At 34.3% G+C, this 16,328-nt stretch overlaps 1 protein-coding gene across 2 annotated transcripts; it reads left to right on the top strand.

The window, feature by feature from the left end:
- Nucleotides 1–1,418: 1,418 nt before the first annotated feature.
- LOC146160248 (COP9 signalosome complex subunit 1-like) lies at nt 1,419–15,805 on the top strand. Of its 2 annotated transcripts, XM_083385777.1 has the most exons (13): nt 1,419–1,508; nt 2,420–2,518; nt 4,745–4,845; nt 5,988–6,068; nt 6,298–6,459; nt 7,727–7,862; nt 8,183–8,304; nt 8,370–8,466; nt 8,671–8,765; nt 10,171–10,357; nt 10,742–10,879; nt 11,768–11,902; nt 15,631–15,805. In XM_083385777.1, the coding sequence occupies exons 1-13, from the start codon at nt 1,470–1,472 to the stop codon at nt 15,673–15,675; spliced, it is 1,437 nt and encodes a 478-aa protein (XP_083241903.1). In that variant the 5' UTR covers nt 1,419–1,469; the 3' UTR covers nt 15,676–15,805. The 2 variants fall into 2 exon arrangements, with proteins under 2 accessions (XP_083241903.1, XP_083241902.1); XM_083385776.1 differs by lacking the exon at nt 1,419–1,508.
- The last annotated feature ends 523 nt before the right edge of the window (nt 15,806–16,328 follow it).

Here is a 16,328-nt window from a genome sequence, read left to right as displayed (position 1 = left end):
GTTTGTTAGGATCAGAGTTAAACAAAATCAGGATTCTTGAGCTCGATAATGTTTTTTAAATGTTTTTTTTTAAGAGATCTTAAGTAAAAAAATTCGGTAACTACTAATGTTTTATTATTTGAGGTCTTGAATATCAATCAATAGTGATTTTTGACAGACTTTTAATAAAAATCGTATTTTGTCACGCTCTAATAACTCCTTCATGCCGACTAATCTGCAAAAAGTGTGCGTTTGTATAGGTAGGGGCCGGGGTAAGATCACAATGCCTATCAATGCTCTGCATGAACGTTAGTCAAAGGCAAATTTTACCGCCACGAAAGTTGCGAGCCCAATATACTAAAACAGAATAATATCAAAAAAAATCATTAATTCTTATTCCCGGCAGAATTGCCTGAAAAGCTTCACGAACTTGTCTGTTGACGTATTTATTTAAGTCTAATTTACCCGAACAACAACCTCGACCATCGTTATTTGAAAACCGGTTCATAAAGTTTCGGTTCGGATATTAGTTGCGTTAAACCTAAAAATGTTGGTCAATAAATGTATAGAATAATTATTAAATCCTAACTTGTATTTAAAGTTTTGTAAGTATTAAAAAGCAATAAGCTTATTATTAAAATAGGAATATAGGCTATTACCTTGGCACCAAAGTATTTTAAAGCGATGTGTAATCACTAACAGGTGCAAGCATAAAAGAGAGCGGTCTGTTCAAAAAGCCTGGCACAAGGCTATTTACCTAGCTAACAAAGTAATTTAAATCAATTTCCCAAAAAATCACTCAGAAAATTAATCTAATACTACCACCACCCGAACCCTAACTTCAATAAATAATCACAGATTGGTGCAAGCGGAAAAGGAGATCTGGTCAAATAGCCACTTTCATTAAAATTTCTAAAATCAATGTTATGTTTGATAAATATTGTTTTTTTATTAATTGTTGTATCAACGTTATGTGCCAAATTAAAAATTGAAAAATTATCAATTTTCAAACATTACATCTTTAGAATACAACTTGTGATGTCATGCTATGCTGGAGTGAACCACTTTTTGAAAGGAGTGAACCACTTTTTAGATTTTATTCAGGATTTTTCAAAATGTAAGGTTAATTTACGGGTCGAGACCCTAATTCGTAGTCTCCAAACCCCAATTCCAGAAAATAGTTAGGCTGTGCAAGATTTCCAAACTTCTGATATGCATAAAACCTTGATTAAACACCTGTACACTTCTCGCTGTGCAGGACCCAAGATCCGCCATTAAGTGCCATAAAATGCAGACTGGTATGCCACTATGTTTAGCAGAAACTCTTAAAAGGAACTAGAATACAATCCATTGTGTTACCAATTTTTGTTTTTTGGGCTTCTGGTTACACTGCCTAAATTAACTGATTGTGTCATGTTATTCTATTTGTTGTGTGGTGTAGATGTTGTAATGATTGACTACAAATTGTAATAATAGCATAGTCATTAATTATGCCACTTCACGCTTTGGGAATATTTAACGCTTTGCCGGTGAGTTTTTAAGATATTACAGTTATAAGCTTAAATTAGTTTTAGATTGATGTTCTTCTCTTTGCTGTGTATACATTTTACTTACTGTAACCAGGGTGACATATCTTCACAAGATCTCACAGAAGCATAGTTAAAAAATGGGTAATTTACCTAGCGAATAGAGTAATTTAAATGGATTAGCGCAGGGATGTCCAACCCGCGGCATTGCAGCCCGTCTGATGTTTACATGCGGCCCACGACTTATTCTCACTTTCAGTGGCCTATATTGACAACAGATTTTCCGACATGTAGGCCTAATGTTATATGTTTTCTGAGACTATCGAGTCTAATGTCGCGTTTCAACGATCATTGAACACTTCTGGCACTCATCAATGCTGAGCAACATGTTTGTTTTTGCGGACCGTTTTAAGGAAATATATCAACCAAAACATGTAAACTCAATTGTTTGCGCTTCGCCATAATAAAAATAAAAAGGCGGAGATTTACTTGCATATTTGCGCACGAGTTCTCTCTCGAAAAGCGAGTGTTTTTAGTTAAGTTGTTTTATGACGTTGCGATATGACGTAACTTATGACGTCACCCCTTAAATGTAATAGGTTTTGCGGCCCATCGAAATCTTTAAATGCTGCCCATTATGCTAAAAGGTAGGACATCCCTGGATTAGGGGATTATATAATTAAACAATTAATACAAAACTCAGGATATTAAATTTAATATTACCACCACCCAAACCCTAACTCAAGTCGATGTAGCTTGGGCAAATAGGTAGTATAAAACAGGCCCTAATGTTGTTAAAACACCTACCAATTCATTTAAACACTTGCCAATCTACTTTGTGTACACAAAATGCGCTGCACATGGGTGCCTCCTAAAATGTTATAATACATAAAATTTGTTTTTGTTTTACAAAGAATGTTGAACCCATGCAAGTGGATGGTGACCCACAAGAAAATGATGTTGGTGATCAACAATTGGTGGAGAGAAACTTTACTGTGGATAATTCCAACCTTGTAAGTAAATTGTCAATATGCCTTGACTATCTAGATCAGTGGTTCTTGAACTTTTTTTAAATAATTATGCAACGGTCCCCTAGCAATTTTTTTAATTGCTCACGCTCGCCTTAAAAATATACACAAAATAGCATGTTGTTTCTAATAATATCGATGGAACAGGTGTACTTGCTTCTTTATCTGAGTGAAGCAATCACAAAAAGTTTTTCAAACCGTGACCGTACAGCCCACAGTGGCAGCGCAGCAAGCTGTAAAAACGTAATTCTTATTAGCACAATGCAACACTATGACATCACAATGCATAATTTAACTTAAAGTCGTGAACAACTACTCGTATAGCTTGTGATGATGAGTGCAAACACATTAGAATTACATAAGCGTACAATCACTTTGCATGTATAGGTCGAGCCTGAGTTTGATTTTCTTTTTTTGTCCCACAATTAGGCCTATGTACGGCATAGTAAGAAATATTATGTTTGTTTAACTTGATTTGGAAATTTAATATATGGTATAGTTAGTATTATTGACTTGTGTTTGTTAAGCTTGATTTGGAAAAGTAATATACCTGAAAATTTTATTGCGCTAACAATTTTAAAGTCGTGTTGATTTAATGTAAGTTGCTTCGCGGTCCCAGAAAATAGTCTCGCGGACCCCAGTTTGAGAGCCACTAACCTAGATCCACACTGTATATTATCTTATCGCATAGGCATTATTTTAAGCACAACACTCCTTAATTATGAATACTGAGAAAAAAGCTAATTTTTGTCCCAATGTGCAATTAACATGGGCAGGTTTTGTGCAATTATTATTATTTTTTAATATGACAAATGTGCATTACTTTGCTTTACAATTTATGCCTTTAATTGATAAATCTGGTTACAAGTTGCAGGTTTTTGTAAAGAGCTAAGTTGTCACTTGTTTTTTACTCAAAAATCCTTTAGTTGAATGTTTTGTGATTTTGATTGTTGTTAGGTAGGTTGAACAATGTTCTATACTTGATTGAAAGCTGTTTTATAGCTTTAATAATGAAACATATTGTGATCCAAAATTAAAAAAAATTGCTTCAATTATGGACATTGCAGAAGTGGAGAGCAGTGCACATGTCCGGTTGTATTTAGGAATGCCTGAGCGACTGGCAGCTTGACACCATCCTGGTAGGATATGTGAGTCGTGTGGTGTATGTCATGTGTGGTACGTTATAAATAAGGACACGCCACAGCATTATGTTTGTGTTATGGCCAATTGATGCTTTATGCTTCTGTGCAACCTAAAGTAATACTTCCCATTAATCTGTAAGGCCAGCCATTTGATCTTGTTACATTTGAACGTTGAACTTGGACAGGGGGTGTCTAAAACAAGACATCATATGCTCCAATCATGGGCGTGCAGGTTTTTGTTTTAACACCCTGGAAGTAACGTACACAATTTTACAAAAATTTCACTAGTGAGAACACTGTAATAAAATAATGCTATAAGCGGCCAGTAGGACATCTTACAGGTTTATTAGCAGTGTGTAAAACGTTACTGAATTATAGCATGAGGAACAACGGTTGAAGTGTCCAGTCCCACCTCTAAATATAGAAACCAAAGTGAAATCACAAAACACAAACTCGCATTTATTTAGGCCATCCTCCGGCTTACAAGAATGTGTTTGTTGAACTATTGTAAAGTATGCGCCAACCAACACATTTGCTGAAATAGACAAACTTTCAACCTGTTTTCCTAAATTTAATGCAGTAGAACAGTGTTAGTATTTTACCATCGCCCGGTCGCCAAAACGAGTGCAATTCACTCCAGTCGAGTTCTGATTTGACAAACACTTGCCTTACTGGAAAAGTGCCCTTTAGCAAAATTTGGTTGTTGTTTTTTCAGACCTTCTAAAAACAGTTTTAGTTAATTGATTACTTCATCTACCAATTTATTATATGGCCAATTCTTTAGTTTAATTGCTACACATAAACTTCTGCGAAACTACAACAAGACTTAACCAAATGCATTCCACATGTTAAAAATCCTATTTAATAATTCAATGAACCATTGAAATAGTGACGTTGAGTTTAATAGATTTTCCGCTAAGACGGTAAGTTTAATAATATTTTTTTATGAGAAATTTTGTACTGTGAAGATGAAAAAAGCTTACTAAATAATAGTGGTTTATAGACCAATTTAAATGGATAAAAACAGACTTTTTTTGGATGAATGTCAAATTTTATATGCAATTTTCAGGACTTGGATGCATATGCCGCAAGCTACAAAGGAATTATGAAGATAGAAAGGCTTATGTTTGTAGCTGCGCATGCTCCTTCATTAAGAGTGGAGGCTTTGAGGTAGGCAGAGCAAAATTTTAGTTTAAAGATATAACCATTTTACTATTATTAATCACTTAATTGTTGGGGATCTATACTCCTTTGCTGTTATGGCTAGCGGCTAATCATTAATTCAATAAGAGGAAGCATTTCTTAAAAAAAATTTAAACCAAGTTACCACAACAGTTTCTATGTTACACCTGCTTCCTGACTTAAGGGCAGGGATCGGCAACCTTTTCTTAGTCGGGCACCAAAATTATCTTTGTAGATCTCAGTGGGCTGTAATAATTATTTTATTTAATGTATGTTTTTTACATGTTATTATTGTTATTTTCAATCAGAGAAAGAAACAGAATATTTTTGAAATTAAAAATTAGTCTTACAATAAGTAAAAGGCAACAAATCACTCGCGCAACACGCTAAAAACTTTGTTTATTAGGGCCCTAATAACACAATGCTGTCATGCAAAGCTCGATAAAATGCTTTTTACCTGTAGATCTTTGTTGATAGTTACATAGTTAGCATGCAGCTTTTAGACTGAGGATTTTCCCTTAAAGGCAAAGCGACTATGTGGAAATTTTCCATAGGCTTCACTCAAAGCGCGAACAAATTTATAAAATGCATATGTAAAATTACCAAAAATATGAGTAGTATTGTGCACGGTTTGTAAAGGAGGCAGCGGAATAATTTTGATTGGCAGTTGGGTATGTATACCGACCCCTACTTTATAAAATTATGACTAAATCAAAATAAAATCTAAGTGGCCAAAATCAGGACACAATCTTTTACCAAACCCCACCCCTAACTGCATCACTAACTCCCTAATAATTTTAACACCCAAATTTTTAGCCCACTCATTTCCCCCCCAACTCCAAACAGACCACTGATAAAGCAACTTTACAATAGAGTGCCCAATCATTAATACCAATACTGCAGAAGCCACACAGCTGGCCCAAAGTTGTCCCACAAGCCACAACATCTCACACTGTTTTAGGATTATTTTGTCGATTTAGGTCTTACTGTGCCATAGATATTACTGCGTATTTGACTTTATTGTGTTGTTGGTCTTCATACTATGGTATATATTATAAATGATTCAACTTAATATATGATGACTTTTTTTAAGATAGATATATCCTAATATGTTTTTTATTGAAAAACAGAATGGCTCTACAGTTTGTAAAGAATACATTAAATGTTGGACTTTATCAAAGCATTCATGAGAAACTGTGTGAAGCTATAAGGTAGGTCTGACTGATTCTTGGTTTGTGTAGCATTACATAGAGATTTGTTATCTGATATTATGTAATCTTATTTCTTAAAAAGAGTATTTTTAATATACAATTGACAATTGTTGAACATTTTTTCACAAAGTTCTTGGTACCAAGGCACTATTTTTTGCTCACAGTAAAATATAATTTTTTTTAAATTGCAGTGAATTTTTGTGTAGTTAATTGCATTTTTATGCTGAAGGTCAGCTTCTGTTCTTCCTGATGGAGTGGCGGGCCTGGTACAAAGTCCATCACTCGATGTTCAGTGGATTGACAACACAACAAAACATGCCAACACCATTATGGAAAAACTTGACATTGACCTTAAAAATTACAAGAGTAACTCAATCAAAGAAAGTATAAGGTTAATATAATATATGTATATGTTGTTCTGATGTTATAGTCAATTATAGCCCACTTATGATGATTACGATCGACTGAACTATTTTTTAGAGACTCGTGAACGACTGGTTCAGTAAAAAGTCACAAGAACACTTATTAAACATTTTAAGATTTATATGCATTCCAAGCCAGCGATAAAGGTTAATTGTAACGTCAAAGACCGCTTTATTAGGCTTTCCAGACAACAGTTTGTGTGCAACAGCTACAGTGATGACTAGGGTGGCTATTTTTTGACCGAGTATTTGAAATTTTGACAAATTTTGATCTAAAAATATATTATTTTGACAAAATTTTGAGCTATTAAAACAGGGTTCGGGAACCTATGGCTCTTTTTGTAAAGGCATATGGCTCTTTTGATAAAAGAATTTGGCTTCCCGAAAAATCTAAGCTATCATTTCTCAGTATGATCTCAAATAAAACTGCACGCGGCCACAACCGCTTTCCTAACTTTATTTTTACTTTTTTAACACACATAATAGCAAATTTTGCGGCGCCTTGCATGAATCCTTTTTGTTTTTCGAGACTGTTATCTCGTTTGAAGGAATATCTTAATATCCAAAAGGTCCTTTTCTTTCAATGGAAGTCCCTAATCGAAGTTGCGCAAACTAAGCTAATTCATTTTTGGTGCATAGCATGTTCTGTCCTTTAAATGAGAACAAAATAACCTGCCCTGCTCAATTTACTATTATTCTAACCTATAACCAGATGTTAAAAAACTATTATATGGCTCTCATGGAAATAAAACCACAGATATTTGGCTTATATGGCTCCCTTAGTTAAAAAGGTTCCCTACCCCTTTGTTAGAACATTGATTCAAATAACCTATTGTTGTTTAAAGTACTGCATTAGTGTCTTGGTGTCGTAAACCACAAGTTTTAGATGTTTTGAGTTTTTTTTCATGAGTTTTTCATTTTGTCAACGATTCATGTGCATTTTTGATCGATTTAACTTAAAATAATTTAGATGAATTGACCTAACGTGTAAATTTTGACAAAATTTTGAATTTTTCTTACAAGTCAAAAAATAATCGCCCTAGTTATGACAGAACACATATTTCAACGCGATCAGGTGAAATGTGTCCAACATTAACGTGACTGCTGGCTATCCTTGTTATAGAGTATGTTGTACTCTATAAAAATCTTAATTATTAATTTATTAATTTCCGAAATCGTTAATTATTAATTTCCGAATCAGTTAATTCATATAATTGTTTTGTTATTGTATTGTAGGAGGGGCTTTGATGATCTTGGCACTCACTATTTAAAGATGGGTGACTTAAACAATGCCCTGAAGTGTTACAGCCGAGCAAGAGACTATTGCATATCAACCAGACATATTGTTAGTATGTGTCTTAATGTAATCAAGGTAAGTTGACTAGGGTAGTGTGATGCATAGGATCTGCATGTTCAAAAACGTAAATATATATTTTTAAACACGAATATTGAATATTATCGCTTTCCTTAGTTTGGATTTGTTTGTTCAAACCTACAGTTTTTTTTAGGCCAGGTCTATCATTTACTTACTAATATCTCATTAAAAAGTGATGTCATTATTTGTGTTTTTACAATGAATAATTGTAGGGTTTGTTACCTTATTCGAAATTCCAAATACATCCCTAATATATATGTACTACTGCTTTCTGTTGGCGGTACTATTTTATTACTTGACTTGCGATTCACTTGTAGGTTTGCATCTATCTGGGCAACTGGTCTCATGTTCTTACTTATGTTAGCAAAGCTGAAGGTACAGGAGATCTAACAGAGAAGGAAAGGGACAGTCAAAACCTTGTTACATTTACAAAACTAAAGTAAGTAGTTTTCTATGTCAGTTTTTTTTATTTATGGTTCTGTTCACATTTCTACATCACCACAGGTGTGCAGCAGGTCTTGCAAATTTGGCGATGGGAAAATACAAATTAGCTGCAAAAAGTTTCTTGCAAGCATCTGTTGACCATTGTGACTTTCCAGAGGTAAAACTGTTTCTTCAGTTAGCCTTGTTGTTGCTTAATTTGATCTACCAATGTGTGGATTTTTTTACGAGATATGACATGAAGTAAGATATTATTGTACTGAAGTAAGATATTATTCTCTGAAAATAATTTTGTTTACTCGTGGTTTATTTCCCTACAATAGTCAATAAACTGGTGATTTATGTGTTTATTTGTCTTTGTTAGCTTTTATCACCAAATAACGTCGCCGTTTATGGGAGTTTATGCGCACTGGCAACTTTCAATCGAAATGAACTACAAGCTCAAGTCATTAACAGCAGGTTTGTTAATCACACCGATGTCGTTATTTTCTAAACGCTGATTTTTTTTTCTCTAAAATTTTTTTTCTCAAAATTAATGTTTAAATCTGCTGAGATCAAACAGTGACCACTTTTTACAAGGTTCTTCAAAATATCTCCAGATGAATATATTTATTATATATTAAAAAAAATTGTCTGTCGGTCATTCAAACGGTCAGCATGTTTGCTCGTCGCCAGGAACTAACAGGAGCAGTATCAAAGGGTGAATCGCGATCCATATCGAGCCCCATGCTTTCTCTTAATAGAAGAGACTATTTTAGGGGAAATTATCTTGGTAGAACTGTGTGGCCTGCTTATATCCAAGTGTTGTGGGCAGTGGCCGAGTATTTCGTCGATCGATTTTAGACGCAACACACAACATTTCATTTCGGTTACATGAAATTTCCCGATTAATTTATTACATTATCGGCTATATTTCGGTAAACTTACACATTGATGGTACTACACGTACTACTGATTAAGAGACCACAGCTTGATAAATTGGATTAAAATTGGACAGTGTAGGCTCGAGTCTTTCCTGTTTATAACGACATAAGTTCAGGTTCCTTATTGTGGCATGTATCAAGGGATTTTTTGTATGGTTGCCCATAATCGATATTACTTATAAATGGGTCACGGTTTTTTTATGTTGCGATAAGGGCCTCTTCATTAACTTTCCTGAAAATTATTTATTTCCGTTTTGAAAATTTAATCAATATAATAATACAATACGGGGATTACATTTAAAAGGTTTCCTAAATATTTACTTGAGGCTGCGTTTTACTTACTAACTCAGAAATTGTGTGTTTTTTCGAGAATTCCTTAAGTGACGATAATTTGGACAGATGTACATTGTTTTCTTGACTCCCCGTTTACGGCGACTCAGATTTCCAAAAAGTTGTTTTTATTTGCACTCTCCTGCGACGTTAAATTGCGTATAGATGTAGTTTCGTTAAAATTGAACAAGTTTCTCTTGTCCACCACTGAACTGTATTTTTATTTAAGATTTTCCATATTATCGGGGATCAGCGCCAAAAATTGGTGAAACGTGTTAGTATCGGTAATGCCGGTATCTAAACGATATAGCTAATTTGTCATTTGGTTAGCGATTTATCACAGCGTTTTCAATTTTAATATATTAAATGCTCAGATAATAATATTTAATATTTTAGCGTTAAATAGAATTTTGGATAACCTGTTTAAAGTTCAAATGAATGTCATAAATCGGAAATATTTGATTGTCATTATTCAGTAAATTTGACCTACCTATTGTGGTCATATAAAAGAATAGCCATCCTCGTGGTGGATAGCTATCCTTTTTATCAAAAAACGTGTTATCGACATCGGTATAAAATACTTCCTAATTTCCATTTTAACTTTTTTTCAGTTCGTTTAAACTCCTTCTTGAGCTTGAACCTACCATACGCGAGATCGTGTTCGCCTTCTACAAATCGCAGTACGGAAAGTGCCTGAGCCTTCTGCAAGAGGGCAGGGGGGGAATGTTGCTGGACATATACCTTTCACCGCACGTTGACAAGCTCTACACGCAAATCCGATGCCGGGCACTTGTCCAGGTTAGCGCATGCATCGCTTTAGGTTGATTACAATTAACGGTTTAGGTTAACTTTTTCTTGCCCTCTATGTGCTGTTGAAGTAAACAAAATCCTTAAAAAATATTATATACATTTTTTTTATTTTCGAAAAAATATTAATTTAAAAAAAATGAAAAAAAAACGTAAAAAAATATTTATTTTTGAAATATGTATGTACTGTTTTTTGTTTTTTTCTTTTTTTAATTTTATTTTTTTCTAAAACAATAAGATTTCCGGGTATTTTGTTTATTTGTTTAACCAAATTTATACTTATGCAGTACAACACAACTGGCCCAATCAATCCTCTAAAACTAAAACATTAGTTGCTTTTTCAATTTATTTACGCTTCAAATTATGTCGTTTCAGTATTTTAGTCCTTATAAGCTGGCCGACATGCGGCGCATGGCAAGTGCGTTTAACTGCACGGTTGCTGCGTTAGAAGATGAACTTATGCCTCTGATCCTGGACGGACAAATTCAAGCTAGAATAGACTCACAAAACAAGGTGGGAGAAAATCAATGCTGGACACCAATCGTTTTACTTAACTTGTGGGACCAATTTTTTAGTGTTAATTTGCCATGCAAATCTAAATCAGGGCCAGCTAAACTTACGCCCCGCAATTAACATGCGGCCTGAAAGACTATTATGTTTGGGCCTGCAGAGTATTTAGTTAATGAAGTTAAAATACGGCTAATTGTTAAAATAAATGTTTGTCAGACGGAAATATGAACTAGCTTTTAATAAATTCCAAAATAAACGACGATTTCTTTCTAATTTATGTTTTCATCGTTTAGTATTAATGAAGTCGAAAAAATTGGCTTCTAAGTTTTAAATTCGACCCGCTATCTTTCGTCCTTACAGATATACGGTATAATTTAAAGAATAAAAGGTTGACCCTGACATAATTATTTTTTAATATTCGTCATTCGAACTTAGTGTTCTCATCTAAAACATTACGAATTACGGTGGATCCACTTTTGTATTTTTTCAATGTTTGACTTCACTGGTTGTCCAAACAGATTTTTAAAACCCTGTGTTTTAAATTTTTTTTTTTCAGATATGGGATTCAAATCTAAAATGCCACAACCAGATAAAGTGTTATATTGGGCGCTGGTCTAGAATCCTACCACAGTTCTAAAATCAACGCACAAAATTTGAGTTAGGGTGCGGGTTAGCGTTTGGGTGTGGGTGGGTCAAGTATTATTATATTCTTTGTTTAATAATAATACTTGACCCACCTTAACCCAAACGCTAACCCGCACCCTAACCCAAATGATGTTTCGTTGTGGTAGGATTCTAGACCAGCGCCTTATATTGTTCAAAAATGTTTACAAAACTTTTATATCCACTTACAAACCTTGTTAGAAATATGTTTTGTTTAATTTTTAACAGATTCTTCATGCACGCGAAACTGATCATAGGAGTTTAACTTTTGCCAAAACTTTGCAAGTTGGTAAAGAATATTTACACCGTACCAAAGCTCTTATACTTCGCAACGCTGTCATTAGGAGCAGCATTTCAGTACAAGTAAGTGTATAAGCTTAAATGCATACAAAGACATTGTAATACTGTTGTTAAACCGGTGATGAATGTTTACGTATAGTTGGCCTGCAAACCTATAGTAAAGCGCAATTAAATATATTTATTATGTATGCTTTGAAATCAGTGCTCCGCAACATGTCTTCACTTGCGGCACACCTACGAAATATGTCGATCGACAATACACAACATCAGGAAATATCCTTATAGGCAGCCCAGAAATAAAGTGGCAAATAGTGATTAAATGCAAAAATATGACGTAATACATTGTTCTATTATATGATTTTATTTTTGCGGTTTTACGGTCTTCCTAAATCATCTTAAGCGCCTAGGCCCCAGTGGTTTTCAACCTTTTTTCTTCCGTTGTTAATTTTCGTTTCACAAAAATTCTGTGGCCCAATAAATGTTTATGAAAAAAAAAACTATAAACTAGGTTTAGAACAAAAAAACAGCAGATCATGTTTCAAAACAGATTATTTCTTTAACCGTGCATTAGTGAGATACTTGCTGCTGAACAGGAAATTTACATTCCTTTTCGATTCCTCCTCAAGCCAATATTCCTGTAAAATTAAGTTTAGTGACATAAATGAAAATAAATTCTTCAGTAAATCTGGCTATTTTAAATTGGTCTGTGGCCCACTCAAAATGTTCCCATGGCCCACCAGTGAGCCATGGCTCACTGGTTGAGAACCGCTGGCCTAGGCTAAAATCATAAAAAAATGCCCTTGCAAATACGGTTCAAAGAACATTGAGGGCTTTTAATAGCATATTTGGAAAATGAAACCTGACCATTAGTTTAAGATTTATTTAAACAAACACGAAATGCCAATATTACATTTACAATGGTATTTTATGGGTTTCGATTATCTGGATAATCTTCCTTTCCACTTTGGTCTAAGATTCGAAAATTGCTGTATATTTATACTCCTGGTATAGTTGAGTTAGTTTTTAGCTGTTTAAAATTTGACTTCCGATGATTTTTTTTATAAAATGTTTATCTTTTAAAGAAATTTAGAAAGTTACACCTGGATATTGCATAATACCAAAATGCCTGTCTTGGCGTACCATTTTTATGTTAATTCCACTGATTATTGAAAATTTCACATATTCGGGAACGTCGCGGCACACCGGTTGCGGAGCACTGCTTTAAATAATGCCTTAGGAGTTTTGTGTAATGTTATTACTTATCAGACAGGTGTTTTATTTTTAGCGTATTGTATGTTTATGACCTCCCAATCTAGGGATGTAAGTTTGTCACAGACTATATTTAATAACAGGGTTGCAGAACGGGAATTTACAATTCAATAATGCTTTTTAGGTCAACTATTCTGGTTATCGAATTGCTTGTTAATATGTGTGTTAATGTTGAAATTATATCTGAAAGCTTGAGCTCTTAAATAAAAGTAGGTGCTTCGTGTAAACTATAGCAGAGAAAAGGCACATGTTTTTGTATTTTATATACTGGTTTGCTTATGTTGGCTAGTGTTGTTTTATTGTGTGAAAAATTGGAGCTTCTCCGTAACCTAAACGCCGCAGGAATATTTTCGACATAAAAAGATCACCCAGATTATACGTAACACACATTTCATAGACTTTCTATCCCACTTTTTTACTTTGTTGGAAGTGCAGTATTCTGGCCCTCGTCGGTGCCCCTAGTAAAAACTTATTTTACAACGATTTGTGATATTTAGCAAAAGCTAAACACGCGTTTTATAATACAAAGTGGTTCTCAAAGTGGGAGATATCTTGGGGCGAAATAGATACAATTAGGGGCGATAGAACATACTCGAAATCAGGGTTGGCCAAACCCAAGAACCACCGTTATCCGTGACAGTTAAGCAATTCCAAACTCTTTCGTTTCGCATCTTATTAAATTAATCAAGGCTAAATAATTAATAAATGACAAATGTGTTTAACATAATGGCTAATGCTTTGAAATAGCAGTCCAGGGGGAAGGTGTCATGGCCTTCGCCCCCGAGGTTTATTCCATGTAAATGCAACAAATTTTCGATTCATTCATTTAGAAAATTCAGCTCAAAATGCCATGTCAACATCGCATTCTCTAATGACCTGATTTTTACCCAATGTTATAAATGTTTTTTAATCCTGGATTTAAAAAAACTGGATCCGCCCCTGCTTGCTTTATGTGGCCCTCGTATAATATGCAAAATAAGATTGTTGTCCTGGAATATTTTTAGCTGTGATGGAAATGTTATGAATATAAAGAAATTGCCTTTACAATAGCAAACGATTTATCTGACCCAATGACTCCAAATAATAAAGCGCTCGGTGAGGCACCAAGCTACATCTCCAAAAAACACTATTTACTGCGATTGGTGTACTTTATATTTTATTAAATTAGTTCTTTCTGTCTTTTCGTCTTTTAGTGGGCGATGATGGTCTATAGTCCCTATGAGGTGGTGACATTGCATGTATGTTTGAGAACCACTATAATTTATATGACCTGATAAGTCGACAACGTTTTCTCAATACCCTTGTACTTGGGGAAAGCCTGTTCCTGTTAGAAACTGAAATGTTAGGCGTATTTCACCTTAACCTCACAGCTCATGTAAGACGTAATGCTTTACAGTTTTTAATCATATTGGGGGACACGTTTTTGGTTATGGTCTGTGTAAATTTACATTTGGAGCATAGAGTTCTTGAACCTACTATTTTGTATTTAACGACGTTCATTTATTGATATTCTTCCCAATAAATTAAAAAATACCAACAGGTAATATAAAGTGGCTATAAATAAAAATGTATTGTATACGAACCATTGACCCAGTAGGACTGAGGATTTTCACCGCATAACAAAATATTTAAGACCTTATTTGTGAATTTTATGTAAATATATACTTTTCCTTCACTTGGCTTGCAAACTTAATCCGGGAAACGGACATCTGGCAGGAAAGTAAACGAAAAATACGTGTTTCTAACGATGTGATTTGTGTGAATTATGTTCGTTGGTCTTGTATATTGTATTATTGTATAGATATTCTCCCAGCAACTGCGCTGAATGTTATTATGGTTATGGTGGTAATCACTACGAACTCCCAGTAACCGAATTCTGTATAGCATGTTTATATAAATTGTTAAAAACAAGATATGTATCGACAAGAATGTGGTTTCTTATCTTTCTCCAGAAAGATATAAATATCCTTACCTCAAGCTCAGTACCAGTAAAAGACCCACCAGGAAAATATGTTTAGAAGTAACAGTTTTTTTTGCTAAGGTGCAAAAAGTTTTGTGTTATATTGACTTAGAGCAAACAATTACCGGCTTTGTTGCAAAGAATTTATTCAAAATTTGGCAAACTAGATTAGCTGGCGTTTTACTAAATTATTGACGTTCGTTTGACCTATGGAAATTTAAGTCTGTTTTGAACTCTTAGAGATGGATAGCTTGGTTGTCGTTAGATGTTGTTTTGATAATGCCTTGTGTTTAGCATGACGTTGGTTGTAATTTGACGTTTTTAATGTTTAAAGTTGTCTTAATATGTGATACCTGAATATTGGACGCCCTTATTTTATATATATCGTGCTTAACTGCTTTTTATGATGCGTGTTTTATGAAATTGTCTGTGAATATCCCAATGTACACACGCTCCTTGTGGGGGCCTTGTTGTATGTCTGCTCATCGCAAATAGATGATAAACATCTTCGTCGAGATACAATATTTTAAGTGCAAAGTTTAATTTTTATTTTGTGTTTTAGAATCAGTCCGTAAAGGAAAGCGAAGCGACAAGTAGCAACAGATGACATTGCGGCAATAAGATTGTGCGAACACTACATTGAGTCACACCGCGACTAACTTTTCTTTTTAAAAGTCGCTGTTTATTGAATTGTCAAGTTCAGAGTTTACTTCGTGCTTCTATGCTATATAAACTAAGTTCAGGTTCAGTCGTGTGTGTTTTTATTATGCTGAGTTAGACATTTTAGTCCAGTAAAATAGCATGGCCAGCACGCGTCCAAGATGGTCAAGGGACTGATGTTGTTTATCGACATGCCTAAGGGCTCCACGGTATCCAAAACCCATAAAACAGCCATTGCATAAAGATGAATTTCTTCAATTAAACCGCCATATGCTGCATTTGTAGAGTTATTTTGCCCTGTAATTTCAACAACACAACTGTATTGATAAGTTTTAGGTTACGGTGTCAAGTCAATAAACCTTGCATCCAAAAGATTACTATAACAACTGCTACTATAGTTTAAATTAAACTTAAAAAGGATTGTTTAGAAATTCCTAAAAAAGGCGTCGCTAATGGTTATTTGAATTGGAATATTAAAATATGCTTTACGTCTACTGACTTAAGGGAAGTTAAAATATTTAGCTTAGCTCCTCGTAGCATAGGGAATTGTCGCATTCCATTTTTATGCTCATAAATACCATTGATTTTCTATTGCAAATG

Source organism: Ascidiella aspersa, chromosome 3 (assembly GCF_963924565.1).
Source record: "Ascidiella aspersa chromosome 3, kaAscAspe10.2, whole genome shotgun sequence".
Lineage (NCBI taxonomy): Eukaryota > Metazoa > Chordata > Ascidiacea > Phlebobranchia > Ascidiidae > Ascidiella > Ascidiella aspersa.
This window is presented reverse-complemented; position numbering and strand designations above follow the sequence as displayed.

Bases quoted from the DNA above. Each gene is read 5' to 3' on its own strand.
- LOC146160248 (XM_083385777.1), top strand. From the start codon at position 1,470: ATGCCACTTCACGCTTTGGGAATATTTAACGCTTTGCCG. The intron at 2,519-4,744 runs GTAAGTAAATTG...TGCAATTTTCAG, and splicing joins CTGTGGATAATTCCAACCTT to GACTTGGATGCATATGCCGC. The intron at 7,863-8,182 runs GTAAGTTGACTA...ATTCACTTGTAG, and splicing joins TGTGTCTTAATGTAATCAAG to GTTTGCATCTATCTGGGCAA.